At 49.9% G+C, this 11914-nt stretch overlaps 1 protein-coding gene across 2 annotated transcripts in view; it reads left to right on the top strand.

The window, feature by feature from the left end:
- RNF157 (ring finger protein 157) overlaps window positions 1-11914 on the top strand; it is an 80784-nt gene that overhangs the window by 8671 nt on the left and 60199 nt on the right. For both annotated transcript variants that reach the window (XM_024206726.3, XM_024206725.3), the window contains exon 2: window positions 5995-6113. In XM_024206726.3, coding sequence (XP_024062494.1) covers window positions 5995-6113 — 119 coding nt within the window. The remainder of the gene's footprint in view (window positions 1-5994; window positions 6114-11914) is intronic.

The raw sequence follows: 11914 nt of genomic DNA, 5'->3' as shown, positions 1-11914 counted from the left end.
TAAATTTGTTAGTCTCTAAGGTGCCACAAGTACTCCTGTTCTTTTTGCGGATACAGACTAACACGGCTGCTACTCTGAAATCTGCCATGACTGACGCCATTCTGCTGGGCCTATGGAACATTTATAAGGCTTCCTGCTCAGTTATTGGTTGAAAAGCAAAGAGTTTTATAGGTGGGCAGTAGTGGAGTTTTGATATTGAAAAGAGGGCTCAAGCATAGCTAGGAGCCAAGACATCTTGCTGTTATCCAGGTTACCTGGAGAAAAATCCAAAGGCACACATTGATCCAGAGCTTTAGTTGCTTGTGTCCAAATGATTTCATGGTAGCTGGAGTGGAAGATAGACATTTCCCCTCCAGTAAGGAGTTGTTTATAGATCTTTTTCCCTGATAACAGAAAAACAAACCAGTCTTGGAAATGCTTTTATTTATTTTTTCCCTTTAATGCTTTTTCTTATTCCATTTGCCAACTTATTTTCCATACCCTGACTTCTTGTGTACCAAAGTGATCCTGTATTAGTGATGGTAAAAGGAGGGGTGTTTTCACTCAATTTTGAGCATAATGAAATCTGTCATATACCCCTCACTACCACAGCATATGGTGCAGTTATCCTCACCACACCCATGTGGGGTAGGTCAACGCTGTTATCTGTGTTTTATAGTTGGGAAATTGAGGCACAGAGAGACTAAGTGCACAAGGTCACACAGGAAATCTGTGGCAGAGATGGGACTTGAACCTGGGCCCCAGGCTAGCACCATAATCACTAGGCAACTCTTCCCCTCAGCCCCTTCTCTCACATCCCCCTTCAACCTATGAGCTGGGGGCAGGCGGCATAGCAAACCCCAAGGTTCACCTGACTGAGTGGCGTTGCTATTTATTGGTATTGCAGTAGCACCGAGACGCCGCAGCTGAGACCAGGGCCTTGATGTGCTAGGTGCTGTACAAGTGCACAGTAAGGGACAGTCCCTGCTCGGCAGAGCTTACAGTCTAACTAGATGAGAGAGACGAAAAGTGCGTAACCGCTCTGCCAGGTGGTGTCAGCAGCAGCAAGGGCCTGGTTCACTATCTAGGGGTTCCTCTTCAGATTACAAAACAAAAGCAGCTCGAACCCCCACCCAGAAACCTGGGAAAACTAAACACCTTCCTTGGGCATCCTTACAAGGCAACATTTCCCCTCTCGCAAGCACTGAGTCTGCGTCTAAAAGGAAGACGGTGTTTATGAAGGGGAGAGGGAATGCAGTGTGAATGTGGGAACATGCAGCCCTAGTGGCTCCCCAGGGGATGAGTGATACCACACACCATATCCCCATTTCACAGATGAGGAACTGAGGCCCAGGGAGATCATTTGGTTTGCACCAGGTCACACAGGTTATCTGGTGGATCTGGACACAGCCCAGAGCTGCTGAGTCCCAGCGGCCACAAGACAACCCTTTATCTCAACAGAATGGTCCGGACTAATGTGAAAGGTGGAGGGGCTTGGGCCAACAACAGAGGAGGTAGGCAGGACAGTCTCCAAATCCCTCTGATCTCAGGGGAAGGAAGGTCCAAGCCTGCACAGGGAGCTTTTCCAGCATCATTGCTCCCTTGGGAGAAATGCAGCCGTTGACTCCCCTGCCCACCGCTGTGCCCAGGGGGAATAGGAGCTAGTGCTTGTAGCACTGACTGCTGTGTTGAGCTTCCCTGGGTTCAGATGAGAGCAAGCAACGTAAAGTGGCTTCCCCCTGATTCCCCTGCCTCCAAGCCCCAGTCCTGCAGAGGGGTTTCCATGGGATTCTTGAGAGGTGCTGCCCCATCTACACTAGCTTTTGCTCTCCCTTGCCTGCATCGGGGGCATTGGGCCCTGGCATTCGACTTCTTCTGACCTTCACCCTGAACTTCAGTCACTCAGGCAAGCGAGAGGCTGCCGGGCCCTATCTAGAACCAGGCATTGTCGGGGCGGATGCAGTGCCAGCTTCCTCACGCGGCTCTGCGTGTGCTCTCTATGGAGTGCCATGCACAGGTAAGAGACACCTTCCTTCTGATCTGCAGCACCTGCCCTGCAGAGAGCCCTCTCTCACCTGTGGCTGAATCATGTGTGGGGAGCGTGCTCATTGAGAAGTAACTGGAGACCATCGTTCTCCCTGTGGTCGAAGTGCCCAGTCCAGTGGGGGCCTTTCCACTGAGCGTAGTGGGAAGTGGATCTGGTGCTAGATCAGGATTTGAACCCAGGGCTCCAGGATTGTCGAGCGCACACAATAAATGGCGCTGCTGCTTACTGCAGGCTGCCCCCTTTGAACCTTTTTTATGGGGCCTAGGAAACTCCCCTTAGAAGGTTTAATGTGCACTTCTATGATTTAGTCTTCTGCCCAAGTCACTGAATCTGTCCAAGTGAAACCATGTGATGTATATCCTCGCTCTCCTCCTCCCCAGACATGTGCCCATATCGGTTTTAGCAAAGGTTGAGGGCAGCTCAACTGTTGGGTTCCTTCAGATGGCGGCTTTCTCTCTGTGAAACTATCTTACCTATAAATTATGCACGTGGAAAATGGGGCCAGAAAGCAGCAGGCATCAATAATTGATAGTCGAGCCTTCCTCAGCTGTGAGCAACGTCATTGTACCCGCTTAGGTGTCTGGTGGTTTTCTTCTTGTAAATTGCACAGTGTAACTTTTAGCTGCTGCTCAGAATCATGTCAAATGTCACCTCACACCCTTCTACCCCCTGGAAGGCCCTGATCCAGCCTGGATAGACCCCTGTATCTGCATGGAGTCCGCGGGTGCCAAAGGGTGCAAAGCGCTCAAATGTCAGAACATGAAAATTAAGGTTAATTACACAGCTGTGTAAGTTAAGGTTACTTAAACAATTGTATTATTATTTGTGACATGGTAGTGCCTAAAGGGGCCAGTTTCAGGTGTGGCCCCATTGCATCAACAGTGAGAACCAGTCCTTGCACCAAAGTGTTTATAAGTAAGGCTACGTTTTAGTCACGGAGATTTTTAGTAAAAGTCATGGCCGGGTCACGGGCAGTAAACAAAAATTCGCGGGCCCGTGACCCGTCCATGACTTTTATTATATATCCCTAACTAAAACTTGGGCCGGGGGGGGCACGGGTGCTATGGGGGGGCAGTCCGGGGGTGCTGGGGGGCGTGGCCCAGGATCCCTGCTGGTCCTGGGGAGGGGTGGGGAGCAGAGGTGGGCAGCAGCCCGGGACCCCCGCGGGTGCTGGAGGTGAGGGGATTTGCAGGGCTGGCAGGCTCCCTACCCGGCTCCTACCTGCATGTCCCCTAACCCTAACCCTAACCCGGCTCCGCAGGTGCAGGTCCCATTGGCCAGGAACCGCAGCCAATGGGAGCTGCGGGGGTGGCACCGCGGGCGGAGCCCCCTTTCCCCCAGGAGCTGCGGGGACATGCTGGTGTAAAGCTGGGGGTTGTAGGCAGTCACTGTTTGAACTGAACAGGTACATTGAGACACACAGGGTCTGAGTCTGATCCCACACCAGAATTGTTCCTGATCTACAGCGAGTCAGTGAGAGCAGAAACGGGCCCAGTGTTTTCTAGTGTGTGTCAGTATCTCACTATTCCGGCAGTGTTTACTGGCTTAGCAGCAGAGCTAGACTGACTCAGCTTCTGACCTCTAGCTGCTCCCTTTCCTGCAGTTCCCAGGGCCTTTGGAGATATCCCTGCATTCTGGCATGACCGTGACTGGGTGATGGGGGCGAGGGGTGGGGGAAGAAGGGCTGCCGCTGCTGTATTCTTTAGCAACCCTAAAAATTAAATCAAGTCTATTACAAGGATTAATGCCTCTGTTTCTAATCCCCAACGTTGATCTGCTCTCCCTCCATTTGTGAAACTGGAGAACAATCCTCCCTCTTTTATCTCTTGCAAGTCAGAGGCTATCCATTCCTGCTGGCGAGGCTGGGATTAAGGCTAGCTCGTTAAAAGTTGGTTTGACCTTTTACTGTGAAATCTGTGAATTGTTTAGAGGGCGAAGGGGCAGGTGTCAGAGGTCTGGGAAATGTATGTGATGCATTAACTCATGTTGGGGATCTGCTGTCCCCAGGGGCAAGTAGATAGCGTCCATTAACAGGCAGTGTGCAGGCGCTGAAGGAAGAATGTGCTAGACAGAGGTCATAATTAGAGGTAAACCTTAATTGTACTTTTCACTAAGGTACCTATACTGATGAAAACTGACCTCAAGATTTGGCCAACACGCTACGCCCTTATGCAAACAGATTCCCATTGTCTCCATTGGGAATTTGCCTGAGAAACAACTTGGGCTCTTCAATCACTTCTGCGCTCTTGAAAATGTTACCCCTCAGTAAAATCTGCATAAGGATCTCAAAGTCTGACCTGCGGTGAGGTTTTTCTTGATAAAAGAGAGCTACTGGGTAATACAATCACTCTAACCAGTTGCAAAGAGACACAACTAACTAGACCAAAGAGGCACTTTAAAATCAGGCTAACAGTTGGACCAGAAGCTGTCATAATGCTGCTCTGAGGAAGCAAATGGGACCAAAGGGATCAGGTTTGCCATGAGAGAGCCTTAAATGTGGAGTTCTCTCTTTCATATGATGTAATAATGACTGCTACTAGGGTGGAACTCCCAGGGCCGAACTGGGTCCCCTTTTCAGAGGGCAAAGCCAAGGTCTAAGTAAGTCCTCGTGGGCTAAGTGACACCTATGCCTTGTGCTGGCCTGTGGGACAGGGTTAATTTCTTTGCAGAGCATCTGATTCAACCACTACTGATGCTTTATTTCACGGGCATGTAATGGTTCTAGATTTGCAAATCCTGATGATTTTTTCCCTGTCTTTTGTTTGTCCAATTTCCCTTATTACGATTTAAATAAATACGTTTGATTAAACAAAGCCGAAGGGAGTGGCATTGCAGATCCGCTTCCAAGAGATGGCAAAGTCACTTCTATTGCTTAAAAACACAAAGGAGTGGGGAGGAGGGGGTTGCTCCATTGAAATGACCCTTACACGCTTCGTAGCAACTTGGAAACTGTCTGCTTTCCAGTGAAGATGGCAATCCTTTCAGTCTGACGGTGAGCAGTTTAAGGAGGCCTGTCCAGGCTGTCAGTGTCTGCTGGAAATAACCCACCTCCTTACCTGATTGGTGATCCTGCTGGGAAAGCCATTTAGTAACTTTCTCTGACTCCTGAGTGTAGCTAGCTGATATTCCTGGTAAAGGAGCAAGGGAGATGGTAACGTTAGGGTAGGCATCCTGGTAGAGAACACATGGGCACTCGGAGGAGTGGAGTGCACAGGTCGTGATGGAAAGACCCCTCGGAGCAGCTGCGCCTGGAGGGAAGACTTAGGCTGGGGTTTTGCATAGAGTTATTTTGGAAGTGTCGTGGTTAACAAACCAGACTCCAGGATGACTCTGTGCAGTTTTGTTCCGAGTAGGATGGGAGCGCTGCTTACTGACAGGTCCTTTTGGGGAAGCGTCATTAAAATGGTCCCCTCCTCTGAGCTAGGTAAGAGGAGCTGCTGACATCAGGACAGGTGTCTCTTAAAAGCTGCCTTAAATTCTCCTTTCTTCCGTGACTCTGTCTAATCACCACCAAAATACGGTAACAGAACAACTCCCTGGAGTTTCCATTTCAGACTAGACAGTTAATGTGGACAGTGGTGCTAACCCCAAGCAGAAGGACTGTCTCAGCTACTCAGACAGTGTGAAGAATAGGGCTCCTGGTTCTTGAGACCTTGGATCATCCCTCCACCATGTCGCAGTTTTGAACAGGTCTCTTGTCAGTTACAGCTGGTGGCTTCAGCCCTGGGGGATTTAAGTGAAGCACTTCCACAGACAAAGCAAAATCTGAGCGCATTGACTAAACGTGTTTAATTTCAGCGGCGGCTCCGCTGCCACTCTGCCCGCAGGATGCATCATTGCCCCAAGTGGTAGCATGTGACTGAGTTGGAAATCGCTGGGATCATTTCATTGCTCAGCAGTTTATTGAATTCACTTTCCAGCGCCATTCAGTGCATTTGACAGCCTCTATTTCTTCTGTCCCTTTTTAGGGAGCTACTTTGCCAGCCATTTCATCATGGGAGGTGAGAAGTTCGACTCCACGCACCCGGAGGGCTACCTCTTTGGAGAGAACAGTGACCTGAACTTCCTGGGAAACAGACCTGTAGTGGTAAAGTGAAATTCATTCAGCTGGGTTTGCAGTTAGGGAGGAATCTGATATTGTGAGATATGGGGCTTGAAGTGCCAGTTGGCCCAGGGGTGAAAGTAACTTACAGGACTTATTGGTACTGCCGGAGTCCTGAGGGGGCGTGGCCTCATCCAGAAGAGGCGTGGCCTCAACCGGAAAGAGGCGGGGCCTCTCAAGATTTAAAGGTCCTGGGGCACCGGCTGTGACTGGGAGCTGCAGGGGGATTTAAAGGGCTCGGGGCTCCCCGCAGCCGCGGGAGCTCCGGGCCTTTTGAATCCCGGCACCAGCCCAGCCGCCGGAGCTGCGGGTGGGATTTAAAGGGCTCTGGGCTCCCCCCTTTAAATCCCCGCCGTGGAAGCCGTACCGGACCGTACTGGCTTACTTTCACCTCTGAGTTGGCCAGAGAAATCTGTTATGTTTGGGTTCTTATCCCACACCTATCACCATGGTATCTGGGTCCGAACTACAAAACTCAGATCCCTGGATACAAGCTTCCCACAGTTTGTGGGGGTGTTTGGATTAGCCCATTACAGAGAGAGGTGTGGAAGGCACAGCCATGAATTTTAGAGTTGGGTGGTTTCAGGCCCATCCCTACAATTAGAAGATGTCTAACTGATGCTCTGCTTGCTGGGTAGATCCAACTAATTTCAACAGGCCCAGGATTTCGCCTTCTAAATCTGTGGGTGACTCTAGTACTGTACTCACAAAATGGAGATGCCGATAGCACCAGTGCAGGTGGGCAATTGACGAGCTTCTCAAGGCAGCCATTCCAGTGCAGCTCAAAGCGGGTATGCAATGTCCCTTGCCCTACCATTGCTGGCTGTCTTGAGAACACACACTGCCAGTGGCGCTGAGCTGTGATGCACGCGAATGAGGCCGTGCGCCAGAGACTACCCAGCTCACACTCCCTTGTGACGTGAGCTTGTGTTTGAGTCCAGGCATCAAAGACAGGGAAGGCTGGTGCATGCACCCGCTCCACCTACCATAGCTTCCATGGCCTCGTCTTTAATTCGACTCCTGGCGCATGTGACGAGGCCCAGACTCAGCCAGTCAGCATTCATTGGTTTGTCTGAGGGCCGGGCTGAGGGGCACAGGCTACCCCTGCTGAGGCCTGCACTCTGCGCACGGGAGGCTCCATTTCCAAACACTGGGTCCTAACTAGGCCGTACTCTAGACGGGTCACCACCTGGATCTGCATTTTCCGTGATTGTCCGTCCTGTGAGTGCCCATGTGCAGATGCTGGATTTGTGATGTTCTCTCAGGCCCCTGCATTCAAAAATCAGATTCCTACTGCGTTTGGTGAAGGATATAGGGGAGCATGCCGTACCTTTCTCCACTCCCAGAAGTGTGTGTAAAGCAGACACTCTTTCCCAATGGCAAGAGTCTGATTGTTGTCACCCAGCATCTTTTGCTGGTAACACCATTCTTCAGTGGCAGCAAAGACACTGATTGGTCTACACGGGGGGGGGGGGGTTGATGTAAGATATGCAAACTTCAGCTACGCGAATAGCGTAGCTGAAGTCGAAGTATCCTATTCGACTTACCCTGCTGTGAGGACGGCGGCAAATCGACCGCCCCGGCTCCCCCATCGACGCCGCTTACTCCTCTTGATGAGGTGGAGTACGCGCATCGATTCAGGGATCGATTTATCGCGTCTAGATGAGACGCGATAAATCGATCCCTGAGAGATCAATTTCTACCCGCCCTATTTACCTAAGTCAAATACCTAAGTCAAAGGTTCTTAACTTGCCACTCACTACCACCCGGCTCTTCCCGTACTGTTAACAGGGAGAGGGGTCCTGGCAAAAGGAGTGGCAGCACAGGGAAAGGTTTGAGAACTACTCACACAGGTGTTGAATATAAATACTGACGTTAGAGACCACACCCACAGCCCCGCTGCCGTTTTACACTTGACCTGCACGCGGTAATTGGCCTTGCGTGTGAATTTTATCATTTGCACTGACACTTAGAAAACTTGGCCTGTGAAAATCTGATTGCAGATTGACTGACAAACTGTTGCCTTTCTGTGTTCCCTTTGTTTTCCTCCTGGAGATATACCGAGGTATGGGTGGGTGAGTGGGGTGGCACATAAAGCACCCGCTTGGACCAGCATGTTTAAATTAGGGTTGGAAAGGGTAAAGCAAAAGGATTATTTTATTTGAGAACTTTGCTTTGTAATTGCTGAAATACAAATAGTCTCATCACTTCTTTAACTTCCGAAATTGACTTGGAAATGAGAGAGAAATATTTTCCAGCGATGTGGCTGAAGAGGAAGAATCTTAACCACATTCTACCATATTGACTCTTATCGTAGGGGTGTGTTAATTTCAGGCTATAATATTAATGTGAGTCACCCCTGCTGGGTCCTGTTGCTTTGACCGTGACCGTTATTGCTTTAACAATTGGAGTGGAAAGTTCTGCAGATTCCATCAGCCCCTTTCTTGCTTTGTGAATTGCCTTCACTTCCTGCCCACCTTTGACGCGTGATGCGTTTCTGCCTGTCATGTAAATTCTATCAGCGCAGCCTTCCATCTCTGTAACCCTAAACGGTGGGAGGCTTTTTTTTTCCTAAGTCCATGGTTCTGATTTTCTTCTTACTTACCCCACTGTAACTCCTTTGGCTTTGGTGGCTTTACTCCTGATTTACATGGTAAATGTATAAATTTGCTTGTGTCCTCCAGAAATACCGCATTTAAGTTAGTTCCTGTCTATTTGTGACTTCCCTCAGAGACTTGCAGGTAAAATCTGGATTTTATTAAGGACGTGGAGGTCTGAGCCCTCGACACCATGAACTAGATCTGCTGTAGTTCAAACAGGAATCGCATCAGGGAAGTCTTAAGGCCTCTGTTACACAGGAAGATGATGATCACGGTGGTCCCTGATGGACCATGGTGGTCCCTGATGTTGCTCTTCATTTACATGCCAATACACACACATCTGACTCGTGCCACCCTGGCGAATCATTGGAGGTTTACTCTTGCCACCTGGCCTATGTTTGCTCGAAGGGCAAATTACCACAACGCAGCAATGGAAACAGGCAGCTCAGGATGAAAATGGAAGCTGTTCTTTTCCTAGCTGAGATTTTTTTCGTTGTATGTCATTGTTCCTCATGTTGAGCCCACCCACCTGCACTGGGGGGGTCTAACTCAGCCGGTGTAGACTAGGGTTACGTCTCCACTACCCTGGGGATGTGATTCCCCTGCTCGTGTACATGTAGGGTGACCAGTTAGCAACTGTGAAAAAACGGGACGGGGGTGGGGAGTAATAGGCGCCTATATAAGAAAAAAGTCCCAAAAACCGGGACTGTCCCATTAAAAACGGGACATCTGGTCACCCTATGTACATGTATCCGCACTAGCACTCCTTGGCCTAGTGCAAGTATAAATAGCAGGCTAGCCGCGGTAGCACAGAGAGCGGCGACAGAGGCATGGCAGAGCTGTGCCGAGCACCTACACACTGATTTCAGGCAGCTCTGGTCCTCGCCCGCTCGACTGTACAGCCACTGCCCATGCTGCTGCGGCTCCCCTGCTTGCGCTAGCCCAGTGGGAGCTAGTGCGTGTACGCGAGCAGGGGAATCGCACCCCGAGCTATAGTGTGGACGCAGCCTAAGGCGTGTGGTTTACAATGGGCTATGGCTGAGACACTGAAACAACCTTTTACTGGGGCTTCCTGTCAAGTCCTGGGCCTCTCCCGAAAGCCGCATTCCAGGTGGTCAGACCCTTTGCTGCTCGGTTACTAATGAAGCCCTTGGGGGCTTGTGAGTGCTTAGATTGTGAACGCTAATGAGGCGTGGGGGGAACCCCACACGGCTACGTGAGAGGAAAGGCTGAAGGAAGGTTGCGGCCCCGCCACCAGGCCCAAGAGTCAGAGGGCAGCGCGCGCTCTCCACACGACTCGGCTCCAGCAGCAGGTGGGGTAGGGGAGGAGGCAGGGGCACTTTGGGCGAGCGGGACAGGGTGAGTGGATGGAGGTAAACAGAAGAAGGGACCTTGCATTAGGCTGGCCATGGGCCTCAGTCAGATTTCCCTGGAGGCTCGTGTTATCTCCCCCATGGAGCTCTTAGTCCGCATGAAGCGCACTTGCCTTCCCTCACCCCCCAGCATTAGAGCATGAGCATTACAGGTCACAGCCTGCCCCTGCCGGGGTCCCCTCTGCGCCTGCAGGTGTGCTGTGCGGTCTGCAGGGCCCAGCATGCAGGAGAACCCGTCCAAGCAAGCTAGGCTGAAATGGACACCTGGTTTCCTTCTCTCATGCTCTGGGTGTGCAAGGGAGAGAGGATGACTGTGTGTGAGGGCGGGGGCCTGGTATGCAGGAGATTTGGGATCTGCTCCCAGCATTGCTGTTGGCTCCCTGGGGCAGGTAGCTTAGGGCTTGATTCTGAAAGAGGCTGAGTCCCCTGGCCCTGATCCAGCAGAACTCTTAAGCACATACCTAATGTCAAGCACAGGAGTGCTTAAAGTCAAGTGTGTGCTTTGGGGCCTTGCAGAATATTTGTGGACTGCAGCACATGATTAAATGCTGTGCTGAATTGGGGCCTACACGGTGACTTATTAACATGATCAATGCACTGTTAATGCAGGCCACGGTGCAGAGAATGCAGCTGCTGTTTGCCTGCATGGGGAAAGCCCGACCATCTGATGATGTTGTTGCCTGGTGAGTTTTATGATCTAACGGTTAAGTTTATCCATTGTTTAACTAAGGGGGGGAAAAAAATAGAACTTACCATTCACCATCTTTGAAAGGCCCTGCCTCCCCATGCTCAGAAATGGCAGCTATATTCTGACCTACATCCTAGCATCAGACTGTCAAGATGGTAGCTTCTCATTTGATTATTTGTCTTCATTCTATTTAAGGCCATTGAAAGTGATGTATAATATCACTACTCATACTACAATAGCAGCTGAGGTCAGGGCCCCATTGTGCTGCTGGGCATGCCCCGAAGAGTTTGAAATCTAAAGGTCTGATCCTGCATACAGCTGAGACAGAAACATCATCCCCATTTTATAGACAGGGAATTCAGGCACAGGGTAGATCAGGTGACTTGCCCAAGATCTTAGAGTCCGTGGCAGGGCTGGGAATTGAACCTAGATCTCCTGAGTCCCGGTTCAGTGCCTTAGCCAGGAAACCTTCCGTCCCATGGTTAGAGTGTTTTATCTAGTAAACTCAGCTTCCCCTTTAAAATATTACATTTTTTAATCATTAGTGGATTTTAGTTAATTCTGCAGATGAGTGGCTTCTGGTGGCAGGATATATCTTTTTAATAAAAAGGAGAGCACATATTTTGGTGGGGATAATGTACAGCTGTGTGCAGTATTCGTCCATGCCAGAAATTATTCTTCATAATGGCCAAGTTGCTGGAGGGCTGTTTGCCTTCTGCTCACAAGAGTCCCTCAATGTGCCGTGTGCACAGTACGCTCTGTGCGAGTGAATGGAGAAGCTGTGCTAAGATGCTTTCCGTTAAAATAATATTCAGAATTTATAAAGCCACAAAGTTTCCTCTTTTTTACTGTTTTGAATGCACGAAAATGAAAGGTGGATCTGAGCCTTGAGATGTTTGTTTCTTTGTTCCATTGCTTGCACATTCGGTAAGTGGAAGAGAAACTCGTGAATGGTGGCCTGCCAGGACTGGTTTGTTGTGGTTGGCCTGCTTGTGAATGCTGGGTAGTAATTCCTTGTTTTTTATTCTGCTTAAAGAGCGCTGAAGCTTTTGATTTATAAAGATAAACACGCATTTAAAAGACTACATGGCTCTCACAATTCGAGCTGCAAATGTTTGTCAGATA

The sequence above is a fragment of the Terrapene carolina genome, unplaced genomic scaffold, assembly GCF_002925995.2.
Source record: "Terrapene carolina triunguis isolate 2854851 unplaced genomic scaffold, T_m_triunguis-2.0 Scaffold192, whole genome shotgun sequence".
In the NCBI taxonomy this organism is placed as follows: Eukaryota; Metazoa; Chordata; order Testudines; family Emydidae; genus Terrapene; species Terrapene triunguis.
Note: the sequence above shows the minus strand (reverse complement) of the source record. Positions and strands in the feature narration are given on the sequence as shown.